The sequence below is a fragment of the Pyxicephalus adspersus genome, chromosome 11 (genome assembly GCF_032062135.1).
Source record: "Pyxicephalus adspersus chromosome 11, UCB_Pads_2.0, whole genome shotgun sequence".
Classification (NCBI taxonomy): Eukaryota; Metazoa; Chordata; class Amphibia; order Anura; family Pyxicephalidae; genus Pyxicephalus; species Pyxicephalus adspersus.
Window position 1 is genome coordinate 18,437,456 of NC_092868.1, and position 14,169 is coordinate 18,451,624.

General features: G+C 40.4%; 1 protein-coding gene across 1 annotated transcript in view; it reads right to left on the reverse strand.

Moving 5' to 3' along the window:
* Nucleotides 1-14,169, reverse strand: part of TMC4 (transmembrane channel like 4) — a 135,422-nt gene that overhangs the window by 84,059 nt on the left and 37,194 nt on the right. Inside the window, 1 exon segment of the mRNA XM_072426840.1 lies at nucleotides 3,548-3,777. Coding sequence (XP_072282941.1) covers nucleotides 3,548-3,777 — 230 coding nt within the window.

Genomic DNA, 14,169 nt, shown 5'->3' on the forward strand with positions numbered 1-14,169 from the left:
CCCAATTTTTTTATCCACTTACTGTACCAATTTACATATAGCATATTAGCTACCAAGTATTTTGCAGGGTCTCAAGCCACAAGAAAAACATTTCTACAATGTCTGGCCAAAGAGGAAAGGGTAGCTTTGGCAGGGGTGGCAAGCAAAGCAGTATGAGTTTGTTTTTAGCTGCAGACCCAAGAACAAGAAGCGCTGCTGTTTGTGGTGGGCATCAATTATTGCCACACCATGAACAAGACATAGAGGAGTACATGACCCAGCCTGGGTCAAGTCATTGTAACCCCTCTTCATCCCAGTCCCAGACACAGGCCTTACAGGTGTCCCAAACAGTCCATGATACACCTGTTCCTCCTAGTTCTTCATCAGCGGCTGGAAAGTCACGTGTACAGCAGTATGTAGAGGAGTCCCACCGAGGGGCTGGAGATGCAGAGCTACCAGCATTCCCTCAAGATGCTCAGTTGTTTCAGTCATCTGACGAAGAGAGTCAGTTCACAGGCTTTCCCCCCACTTACTTTTCACCAGAACACTCTGAGCCAGAGGAGCTAATTCAAATTGGCTCCAAAAGGCCCCTGCTTCCCTTGGGCACACATAGGGAAACTGTCTCTCTGATGATGGTATCCTTGATCCGACATGGGGTGAACAAGGAGATCATCATAGGCAGGAAGAAGAGGAGGAAGAGGAAGAAGAGGAGGAGGAGGTTGCAGAGCGTCCTCAAAGGGGGAGAGGGAGGAAGAAGGTAAAAGCTGCCCACACTCTGCATTCTTCAAGTACCAGTGAGGCAAGTCATAGGCCTAAATCGTTGGAAGCTGTCACCACAGCTATGCCTCATCAACCGCGGACCGCCACCATGAGCACCAGCTCCAAAGCCCGGTTAGATGTTCGCTAGTGTGGGCATTTTTTAATGTCCATAGTGATGACAACACTATGGTCATCTGTAAACTGTGTGTTCAACACTTGAAATGAGGCAAAAACCCAAACAAACTTGGAAAAAGTTGCATAAGCACTCATTTAAAAAGCCACCACCCAGTAACCTGGCGGGAACACCTGTTCAAAGCACAGAGCTCTGTGCAACCACCTCTGCCCAAGAAGCAAGCTCCAACTGCTCGATCTTCCTCCACTGCCTTTCCTCCTTCTGCCACCAAAGTTACCCTTGCTGCTGCCAGCAATTTGAGTGGGGCATGTAGCCGAGCATTACATAGCCCTGCGTTGTGGGAAACTCACACTTGTACCTTGCCTGGCTCAAGTCATGAACCTGATAGTACAGCGCTTCCTTAGTAATTACCCAGGCCTCCAGCCGCTGTTGCTGAAGGCCAGAAAGTTGTCATTTTTGCCGGTCGTACACAGCCAGTGCCAGATTGGTGGATTTACAGCAAAATCTCAACCTGCCAGTGCACCGGTTAATTTGTGATGTGGCCACACGTTGGAATTCCACCTTTTACTTGCTGCAGCAGGTGGCTGAACAACAGAAAGCAGTGGTGGATTACGTGGCAGAATCTGTTTGTTTCAGTTTACGTGGCAGTAGAAGTCGTCTAAGCCAAACTATGCAGGCATTTTTTCAGCGGAAGCAAGCTGCCAGTCGTGCAGCAATTGCCAATGACACTCAGCAGCGGTACTCAGTCATGGTGCAGGAATACCTGAGCTCTGCATGGGACATCTGCAACCTGCAAAGCCAGGACCCATTAAATATTTGTATTTTTAGTAGAGAAATACATACATTTTTCTGTCCTTTTGGATAGATAGCAAGTGGTATCAAAAATAAATATCAGAAATACAGAAGTTTTTATGGCTTTTTTGATAGATAGCAAGTGGTATCAAAATTAAATATCTGTATTTTTTTTTACAGAAATACTGAATTTTTTCTGTTTATTTTGATAGATTGCAAGTAGTATCAGAATTAAATTTTTGGTTTTTTTTACAGAAATACAGACTTTTTTTGATTATTTTGATAGCAAGTGGTATCAGAATTAAATATCTGTATTTTCTTTTTTTAGAAATGTGGAAATCTTTCTGTTTATTTTGATAGATTGCAAGTGGTATCAGAAATAAATATCTGTATTTTTTACAGAAATACAGACATTTGTATTGCTTTTTTGATAGATAGCAATTAGTATCAGAATGAAATATCTGTATTTTTTCTTACAGAAATACAGAAATGTTTCTGTTTATTTTGATAGATAGCAAGTGGTATCAGAATTAAATATCTGTATTTTTTTTACAGAAATACAGATGTTTCTGTTTATTTTGATAGATAGCAAGTGGTATCAGAATTAAATATCTGTATTTTTTTTACAGAAATACAGAAATTTTTCTGTTTTTTTTGATAGATAGCAACGGGTATCAGAATTAAAAATCTGTATTTTTTTACGAACATACAGAAAGTTTTCTGTTTTTTTTTTATTGATTGCAAGTGGTATCAGAATTAAATATCTGTATTTTTTGTACAGAAATACAAACATTTTTATGGCTTTTTTGATAGATAGCAAATGGTATCAGAATTAAATATCTGTATTTTTTTCACAGAAATACAGAATGTTTCTGTTTCTTTTGATAGATGGTATCAGAATTAAATATCTGTATTTTCTTTTACAGAAATACAGAAAGGTTTCTGTTTATTTTGATAGATTGCAAGTGGTATCAGAATTTAATATCTGTATTTTTTTAAGGAAATAGACATTTTTATGGCTTTTTTGATAGATAGCAAGTGGTATCAGAATTAAATATCTGTATTTTGTTACATAAATATATACATGTCTGTATTTCTGTAAAAAACAATACAGATTTTTAATTCTGATACCACTTGCTATCTATCAAAATGAACAGCAAAATTTCTGTTTTTCTATAAAAAATGCAGATATTTAATTCAGGCTACAGCTTGCTATCTATCAAAAAAGCCATAAAACCGCCATCCAGGTTTGTGCGCTCCCTATCAGGGGGTATGTGTTTTGGACCAAGTGACCAATGGAGGAATGGAGCAAACCCGGTCAACCTGCAAAACAGGTTTGTGTAGGATAAGAGCATGTTCAAGATTTTATGGTTCAAGTAACCATTGTGTAAAAACTAAGGATTCTTTTTTGTGTTTTTTAGGGATGGAATTGGATTAGCCAGGCTGTAAAAATGTGTGAAATGTGCACTAAAATAAAAATCAAATTCACTAAATATGGCTTTTCTTTTTTTAAACAAAACTTTTATTTTTTTTAATCTCCCCCCATGTGAAAACCCCAACAATAATAAAAATATAATAATTTAACAAAACTTATATACAATATAAACATATATACATTTTTTTTTTTTTTAAACTGTGCCGCCTGGGCCTCCTCTGAGCAGGGTCCGGCCTGACGTGCTGCTCCATGGCAGACATCCTCCTATTCAAGGATGCCAGGTCTTCCTGAATGCTTCCTGGCGGGTGAGTGGAAGCTACATGAAATCCTGCTAGATCTTTCTTTGTATTTGTAATAAAAAATGGTGAAAGTAGTGTGAGAATGTGTTGAATTTCAACATATGTTACAAAAGTTGATTCTAAGGTTAGCTTACAGGCAATCTCCTCGGCCTCGGCCGCCTCCTCTTCTTCATCAGAGGACTCTGGCTGTGGATGTAGTGCAGCGGGCTCCTCCTCAGATGGCTCCTCCTCCGGGGATGGCTCCTCATCCGGGGATGGCACTGGCACCTCCTCCTCCTCCCCCGGGGATGCTGTTGTCTCCTCCTCATCCACATCCTGGGGGATGGCCAGGCGCCTGTGTGGCCGCTGGATGATTCTCAGCCGGCGTGATGGAGAGTTGGCTGTAATAACAAAATCAAATATTCAAAATTACTAAAATTAATAGGGTAGTAAAATATAGGAAGTGAAAAACAAACAGTTCTACGCTAAACAATACTACTTTACACAAACCACAAACATTCGAAAACACCACTCCTTAACAAGAGGAGAAGACAAAATGCCAAACTTACCAGACAGGATGCGGTCCCCCACTTCACGCACCAGATCGGGTCTCCTCCGCTTCAGGTCGCTCCAGGTATGCTGAATATGGGCGACTGTTGGGCGCCTCCCTGCAGGGGTCCAGAGCCTGTCTGCGATCCACTCAGCGATTTGTCTTTTGACAAATATGGACCTCTGCTGGTCATATCTCTGCCTAATCATTGTCTAAAGAAAAAGAGAAACAAAATGTGAGTTATTTTGACAACAACCAAACGCCTGGTAAAAAGAAAAAAAAAGGGATAACTAATTCATTGACTGATTTATATATTTTCTGTTGCAAATGTAAATTGTTTGTTAAGATTGTGTGTAGATATATATGGGTATACTATTACTATTACTAAGAAGCTTCCAGTTGCCACCCCACTAAGCTCAATCCTGTTTAAACCATTGTAAAACCAATAATTGTGCTCCTAGATGTAAACGCTGTTTATCCGGTTTTAGTGAAGCATTAGTAAGTGCCAGACATACATAAAATGTAAGCACTGTCGCACTGGGTCAGATAATGCCGCAAATGTGGATTTATTTTGTGGACACGTGAAAAAAAATAGTTCCCCCAAAAAAGTGGAGAAATCCAAAACATGTGAATATCTATGTGAGACAGTAGAATAATGTGCCTTCACCAAAATCAGGATTGTGGTGTGAGTTAACCAGAGGACATTCTAGCAGAAGGCTTCCACTGTCCTTCGGACATAAAAAGATCATTTCCAGCCTTGCGTGATAAAGAGGAGGCAAATTAGTGCTCTTCAAATGATCTACCTCTGATTGATTGAGCTTGATGGGGTAGAATCCTGAAAAGTCTTACAAAGCATACATACACACATCAAAATATGTGCATGTACATATTTGTGAACATCCAATTTTAGGTGTGTGGACCTCTATCCAGCTCTCATCTGCAGCTGTGATCCGTTGAAAGAACAATAGAGAACGCTCCATTCTCAGCCGTCATCCGTGCAGAGGACTCCAGCTGCCGATAAGAGCTGGGGACACATGCTGCCCCCCTTCCTATTCTATAGCTGTGCTGTGGCTTCTATATAAAACTGCTTGGTAAAATTTTTCCACTCTGTAGGCATGTGTAACGACATCATGGGCACAGTGTGATATCTGTGTGTGGGAATTCTGCATGTTATATCTTGCAGCCTATGAGGACACTCATAGATAATAGTCCCAAAATATCTAAGAAAGCCCAGGCCACCAAATTACCAGTATTTGAAGTGCACTGCAACAACCTCCAAGAAATGTGGTTGATAAGTAGCTAGCAGGATCCTCAACATTTCAAGTAGTTGCAAACAAGGGCTTAGAACATGTAAAGGATTAAAGATGGCGGGTTCTTAGGCTGAGAAATATGAAAAACAGCATAAAAACACATTGCAATGTGTTTCAAAGTTGCATCATTCATGAAACACATTCAAACATGCATGATGCATGAAACACATGGAGAAACATGGAGAAACATGAGTTAAATCCAGTAAAAAGAATTCCCCTCCCCGCCCCCCTAAAACTTTTCTAAAAAAATCACTTACTTTAATAATAAAACACAGCTCCCTTCGCCAAACAATGCGCGCGGCATGATGTCCTCTCTCCAACTTCCTGATTAACCCCTACCTACTGGAAAATGTGGCCACGCCATGCCACGCATTTGCACGTACGCCTGCAATATGCACATCTGTACCCGCATGTAATTAATGGTCCATTGTTGCGCATAGTTACGTGCATAAATTTTAGATAAATAATACTTTTCAAAATAATTCAGGGGAGGAATAGCTTAAAAACAATCACAATTGTCTTTTTTAAACTGTGTGTCCTGAGCGATTGGAAAGGAGATCACAAACCCCCAGAAAACAAACAACAACATTTTAGAAATAACTTTATTCAAAAGAAACATTTGCTAAAAGGTCAAAATAAAATCTAAAAATATATCAAAACCAAAATAAAAAAAAAATACACATCACTAAAAATTTTACAGTAAATGACAAAATGATTAAAAAGAACAAACAAAACACATGTAAACCCACACTTCCATGTAAAGCCAAAATAGTTCAAAAATGTCCCAAGAAATTCAAAAAATACTTAACAAACCAATATGCAATTTTGCCCTATCAAGGGTGGAAAATTGGAGCAGAAAATCTTTATGCAGGATAAACATTGAAAAGTAGTACTGAAGGCAGAATTTGGCAATCAAACAATATGGCCACAAACACAATAACATAGCATTACGATTGACTTCAAAATTGCAAAATAGACATTAAAACATTCCAAGTCAAAAAAATAAAAAAAGAAGCTATTATGCTAAATGGTAAGCAAAGTATCAAATGCAGCAACATAGATTAATTAGGATAACAAACAAAACAACAGCCCCTCCAAGAAAAGAAAAAGACAAAAGGAAAAAGCAAGTTATAACACACCCTTATTTATGCTCAAACTTAGGCGCACATGTAATAGAAATTCACTTGCAATTAGCACTTGCGCAGTCTGTCAAAATTGGCTGTTTGGTTTTTTTTTTTGCAATTGGACATTTCATTATCATTGATCAATATGATCCTTTAGATATGTACACCAGTAAACAGATATTCTAATAATTAAAAAAAATAGAATAAAGTTGAGTTGGGGAGGATTTAATGTTAAAAGTATTTTATACATATATATATATATATATATATATATATATATAATTATATCCTACAATAATTATAAATAAATATATATATATATATATATACACACACATATACATAAGAAGCAAACAAAAGAACGTGTGAGTGCTTGTGACTTTTGTGGGAAAATCTAGTCTGATCGCTTCGCGCGCGGTCAGTTGCAAGATAGTCCCGGGATTTACCCGCGAGCGGCTCCTCCGATCAGGCATCGGAAGCTTTATATAGGCGCCTATGTAGAGGAGTTGAACTCTTCCATAACAGAAAAGAAATGAGTGATTTTAAAATATGCTTTTTTTTTAGCGCACATACATGTTTTAAACATTTAAACAGCACAAACATTTTTGTTTAGGGTTAAGGGTAATATGTGTGCCATTAGAAAGAATGATTTTTTAGGGGAACAGTGACTTTTAATGCAAGCTCGCCAGTGTAAAGCTGCCCGAGATGCGCGGCTCCGGCCGCAAGCTCATTCAGTTGCTGAATTGCGCGACGGCTTACGATTTAAGATCACGAATACGAATGCACGAGCGAGCTTCCGATTTTTCTTCATGAATCAGGGCCTTTGTCTCAGAGCCCACCACCTCCTCCTCCTGCTGTAAATGATGCTGCCGCCTGCCCAGTACTGAACTCTAAATGCCAGATTATAATGTCGTCCACACTTCGTCTCAGGGCCCACCGCCTCCAAATCATGCTGTTACTGCTGCTGCCCAGTACCCAACTCTAGATGCCAGTTACTAATGCCGTCCACACTTTGTCTCAGAGCCCACCACCTCTTCCTTCTGCTGTTACTGCTGCCGTCTTCCCAGTACCCAGCTGTAGATGCCAGTTGACAAGGCTGTCCATGCCGCATTTTAGAAAGTTACAGCTAACAGATAGGAAAAGGCAGTCCCCTACACAGCAATGTCTCGACTAGCTAAGGCTTCTACACTGTCCATATGGGTGATGGCCTCAACCAGTAATGCCATCCTTGCTCCGTCTCAGGGCCCACCGCCTCCTCCTCCCAGTACCCAGCTCTAGATGCCAGTTAACAATGCCATCCACACTTCCCAGGGCCCACCGCCTCCTCCTCTTTCTTTCACTGATGCTGCCGCCTGTGCAGTACCCAACTCTAGATACCAGTTACTAATCCCGTCCAAACTTCGTCTCAGGGCATACCGCCTCCTTCTTCTGCTGTTAATGATGCTGCCGCCTGCCCAGTACCCTACTCTAGATGCCGGTTACTTATGCCATCCACACTTTGTTCCAGAGCCCACCACTTCCTCCTCCTGCATTTACTGCTGCCACCTGCCTAGTACCCAGTGCCCAGCTGTAGATGCCAGTTAACAACGATGTCCATGCTGCATTTTACAAAGTTACAGCTAGCAGATAGGAAAAGGCAGTGCCCTACACAGCAATGTCTCCAATAGCTAAAGCTTCTACACTGTCCATATAGGTGATGGCCTCACCCACTAATGCCGTCCTTGCTCCATCTCAGGGCCCACCGCCTCTTCCTCCCAGTACCCAGCTCTAGATGCCAATTAACAATGCCATCCACACTTCTCTGCTGCCGCCTGCCCAGTACTAAACTTTACCAATATCGTCCACACTCCGTCTCAAAGCCCACCGCCTCCTCCTCCTCCTCTTGCTGTAACTGAAGCTGCTACCTGCCCAGTACCCGACTCCGTCTCAGAGTCCACCGCCTCCTCCTCCTGCTGTAGATGATGCTGCCACCTGCCCAGTACAAAACTCTAGATGCCAGATACTAATACCGTCCACACTCCGTCTCAGAGCCCACCGCCTCCTCCTCCTGCTGTAAATGATGCTGCCGCCTGCCCAGTACCCGACTTTAGATGCCAGATACTAATGCCGTCCACGCTCCGTCTCAGAGCCCACCGCCTCCGCCTCCTCCTGCTGTAAATGATGCTGCCGCCTGCCCAGCACAAACTCTAGATGCCAGATACTAATGTTGTCCACATTTCGTCTCAGGGCCCACCACCTTTGAATCATGCTGTTACTGCTGCTGCCTGCCTAGTACCGAACTCTAGATGCCAATTACTAATGTTGTCCACACTCTGTCTCAGTGCTAAATGCCTCCTCCTCATGCTGTTACTGCTGGTGTCCAGTACCCAACTCTAGATGCCAGTTACTAATGCAGTCCACACTTTGTCTCAGAGCCCACCACCTCTTCCTCCTGCTTTTACCGCTGCCACCTGCTCAGTACCCATTACCCAGCTCTAGATGCCAGTTAACAATGCCATCCACACTTCATCTCAGGGCCCACTGCCTCCTTCTTCTGCTGTTACTGATGCTGCCGCCTGCCCAGTACCCTACTCTGGATGCCACTTACTAATGCCGTCCACACTTTTTTCCAAAGCCCACCACCTCTTCCTCCTGCTGTTACTGCTGCCGCCTGCCCAGTACCCAGTACCCATCTGTAGATGCCAGTTAACAAGGCTGTCCATGCCGCATTTTAGAAAGTTACAGCTAGCAGATAGAAAAAGGCAGTCCCCTACAAAACAATGTCTCCACTAGCTACCACTTCTACACTGTCCATATAGGTGATGGCCTCAACCACTAATGCCATCCTTGCTCCGTCTCAGGGCCCATCGCCTCCTCCTCCTGCTTTCACTGATGCTGCCGCCTGCCCAGTACCCAACTCTAGATGCCAGTTACTAATGCCATCCAAACATCGTCCCAGGGCCTACCGCCTACTTCTTCTGCTGTAAATGATGCTGCCACCTGCCCAGTACCATACTCTAGATGCCACTTACTAATGTTGTCCACACTTTGTTCCAGAGCCCACCACCTCTTCCTCCTGCTGTTACTGCTGCCGCCTGCCCAGTACCCAGCTGTAGATGCCAGTTAACAATGCTGTCCATGCCGCATTTTACAAAGTTACAGCTAGCAGATAGGAAAAGGCAGTCCCCTACACAGCAATGTCTCCAGTAGCTAAAGCTTCTTCACTGTCCATATAGGTGATGGCCTCAACCACTAATGCCGTCCTTGCTCGTCTCAGGGCCCACCTCCCCTTTCTCCAAGTACCCAGCTCTAGATGCCAGTTAACAATGCCATCCACACTTCTCAGGGCCCACTGCCTCATCCTCCTGCTTTCACTGATGCTGCCGCCTGCCCAGTACCCAACTCTAGATGCCAGTTACTAATGCCGTCCAAACTTCGTCTCAGGGCCCATCGCCTACTCTTCCTGCTATTACTGCTGCTGCCTGCCCACTGTCCAGTACCCAGCTCTAGATGCCGGACTAGACTTAAGCTCAACGGGATTTTCTTTACCCACTGATTCCGCCAAGCCCCGTTCCCTTTTTATGTGCTTTCACTTGATAGCAGGCCCTGAGACAGAGTGTGGAAGGCATTGATAACTGGCATCTAGAGCTGGGTGTAGTGCATCTTTAATGACACCCCGAAGTGTGTAATCTGAAATTTGTGATTGAATGTAGAGGGCCACGTCTTCTGCGTCATCCATTGGTACCACGGTTTATGGAACTGAATTTCTGTGTATGTTACCCCGGAACTGGGTAGTGGGACAGCAGTCCCTCTGTATATGTCGGGGGGATGAGATGAGAGACACTGGTATATTTAACGGGAACCGAGAGGTCCTAGATGACCACATTGAGGCATGAAGTTATTGAGCTCAGCAGACGTCCGGAGATTTTTTCCACAACAAGCATGTGCCCGTCCTGGGAGACTCTATTCAAAGATCCGTCAACATAGATCTTGTGAAAATACTGCAGAATGATGAGTTTTGGACTGAGAAGCAGCTGAAAGGGAAGGGTGAGATGTCATTTGCAAATGACACATTGGGGGATCTCTGGGTGAAATGCACACTGGCATAATTTATTTCATTCTGATCCTACTTGCTAACTATCAAAAAAGCCAGAAAAATTTCTGTACTTCTGTAAAAAAAAAAAAAATACAGATATTTCATTCTGATCCCACTTGCTATCAAAAAAGCCATAAAAGCTTCTGTATTTGTCTCCAAAATATACAGATATTTAATTATGATACCTCTTGCAATCTATCACAAAAACCAGAAAAAATGTCTGTATTTATCTATAAAAAATACAGATATTTCATTTGATCCTACTTGCTATCTATCAAATATGCCAGAAAAATGTCTATATTTCTCTAAAAAAATACAGATATTTCAGTCTGATACCACTTTCTATCAAAAAAGCCATAAAAATTTCTGTATTTTCTGTATGTCTGTAAAAAAATACAGATATTTATTAAGGATATCTCTTTCTGTAAAATCTGTAAAAAAATGAAAAAATCCTGTATTTATCTTAAAAAATACAGATATTTCATTCTGATACCACTTGCTATCTATCAAAAAAAATCTTTATTTGTCTACAAAAATAAACATATTTAATTATGATACCTCTTTGCAAACTATCAAAACAACTGAAAATTTCTGTATTTATCTATAAAAAATACAGATATGTCATTCTGATCGCAATTCTATGTATCAAAAAGCAATAGAAAATTCTGTGTTTCTCTCCAAAACAAACGGGTATTTAATTATGATACCTCTTGCAATCCATCACAAAAAACATAAAATTTTCTGTATTCATCTATAAAAAATACAGACATTTCATTCTGATCCTACTTGCTATCTATCAAAAAAGCCAGAAAAATGTCTGTATTTTTCTAAAAAAATACAGATATTTCAGTCTGATACCACTTGCTATCTATCAAAAAAAGCCAGAAAAAAAATCTGTATTTGTCTACAAAAATAAACATATTTAATTATGATACCTCTTTGCAATCTATCAAAAAAAAATGAAAAATTTCTGTATTTATCTAAATAAAATACAGATATGTCATTCTGATCCCAATTCTATGTATCAAAAAGCAATAAAAAATTCTGTGTTTCTCTCCAAAACAAACAGATATTTAATTATGATCAGTGTTGTTGTTCGAATTCGGGTCGTCCTTATGTTCGACTCGAATATGGCTGTTCGAATTCGGGTAGACCCGACCCGAATTTTGCTGCATTCGACAAACCCGAATTCGAATTTCCCAGAATGCACTGAAACAACTGGGCAGGGTGGGCAACTCCCCCATGCCCTCCAATTACAGCAGGGATGCCCCCTCCATTTTTGTTGTGGCAGACAGCCGATATAGGAAGAGTGTTTCACTGTTTGCTAGAAAGATAGCTAGATAGATAGATAGATAGATAGATAGATAGATAGAAGGTTAGAAGCTAGAAGGTTAGCAGCTAGAAGGCTAGAAGATAGAAGGCTAGAAAGCTAGATAGATAGATAGTCAGTCAGTGTGTTACATACACACAGCAAGAGGCAGAGTCCCCTCGCTGACTGCGTGCACAGACACAGACGCAGTGATAACTCTTGTACTGAGTGACAGACACAGACGCAGTGTATACTGCATTATATGATTTGTATACTGTGCTGCATATTACAAGCGTCACCACTGAAGAAAAGTGCTGCATACAACACAGCGCACTTGCATTTTGTGTGTCAATCCCCCCCCAAAAAAATTGACCTATAAATATATCATATACATATATATATATATATATATATATATATATACACCTATATACACATCTTCCTCCTGCTGTAAATGATGCTGCCGCCTGCCCAGTATCTGACTTTAGATGCCGGAAACTAATGCCGTCCACACTCCTTCTCACAGCCCACCGCCTCCTCCTCCCAGTCCCAGCTCTAGATGCCAGACTGGACTCCAGCTCAACAGGGTCTTCTTTCCCCGCTGGTTCTTCCAAGCACAATCCCTTTCATGCGGTTTCGCTATATTGTAGGTAAGTACAGATTGGAATCTCCCTCATTCCTATTCCTGAAATCGAATATGAAGGTACCCAGCTCTAGATGCCAGACTAGACTCAGGCTCAACAGGGTCTTCTTTCCCCGCTGATTCCGTCAAGCCTGTTCCCTTTCATGTGGTTTCGCTACATAGTTGGTACGGATTGGAATCTCGTTGATCCATTCATGTTTCCGATAGCTACAGCTTCGACACTGTCCATATGGGTGATGGCCTCAACCTCAAATGCCGTCCTTGCTCCTTCTCAGGGCCCAACGCCTCCTCCTCATGCTGATCTGCCTGTACTCTGAAGCCTGTGTATGGCTTGTAACGGAGCCGTGAAACCTGGTGGCTAGTTTTTGGACCAGAGGAACCCCCTCATGTCCCTCTCTGGCTGTACTCGGATACCGTGTAAAATCCGGTATGTTCCCTTGACCGCCCCATAAAATGGCCGTGCCAGCAACAGAAAAAAGACTTCCTTTTTTTATTTTTACTTGTACAGTTTTGTGCAGAGATGGGAGAGTCTTGACATGTCTTTTTAAATGTATTTATAGGCTGTAGAAGCTCTCCAACGACCCAAATAACAACCCGAATTTTTCCCCCATTGACTTTATTGACATTCTGATCCTACTTGCTATCTATCAAAAAAGCCAGAAAAATTTCTTTATTTCTCTAAAAAAATACAGATATTTCAGTCTGATACCACTTGCTATCTATCAAAAAATCCAGAAAAATGTCTGAACCTCTGTAAAAAAAGCATACAGATATTTCATTCTGATACCACTTGCTATCAAAAAAAGCCATAAAAATGTCTGTATTTTCTGTATGTCTGTAAAAAAATACAGATTTTTATTTATGATACCTTTTGCAACCTATAAAAAAAATGGAAAAATCCTGTACTTATCTTAAAAAATACAGATATTTCATTCTGATCCCACTTGCTATTTGTCTACAAAAAATACACATATTTAATTATGATACCTCTTGCAATCTTTAAAAAAACAGAAAAATTTCTGTATTTATCTAAAAAAAATACAGATATTTCATTCTGACCCTACTTGCTATCTATCAAATATGCCAGAAAATGTTCTGTATTTCTCAAAAAAAAATACAGATATTTATTTCTGATACCACTTGCTATCATTCAAGCCATAAAAATACTTTATTTTCTGTATGTCTGTAAAAAAAACAGATTTTTATTTATGATACCTCTTGCAATCTATAAAAAAACGAAAAAATCCGAATTTACGGAAAAAAAAAAACGAATTTATCCTAAAAAATACAGATATTTCATTCTGACCCCACTTGTATCAAAAAAGCCAGAAAAATGTCTGTATTTCTCTTAAAAAATACAGATATTTCATTCTGATAACACTTACTATCTCTTAAAAAAGCCAGAAAAAAATCTGTATTTGTCTACAAAAAATAAACATATTTAATTATGATACCTCTTGCAATCGATCAAAAAAATTCTGTATTTATCTATAAAAATTACAGATATTTCATTCTGATCCCACTTCTCTCTATCAAAAAGCCATAAAAAAATCTGTATTTCTCTCCAAAAAACATATTTTATTATGATACCTCTTGCAATCCATCACAAAAACCAGAACATTTTCTGTATTTATCTATAAAAAATACAGACATCTCATTCTGATACTACTTGCTATCAAAAAATCTAGAAAAATGTCTGTATTTATCTATAAAAAATACATATATTTCATTCTGATCCTACTTGCTATCTATCAACAAATCCAGATAAATGTCTGTATTTCT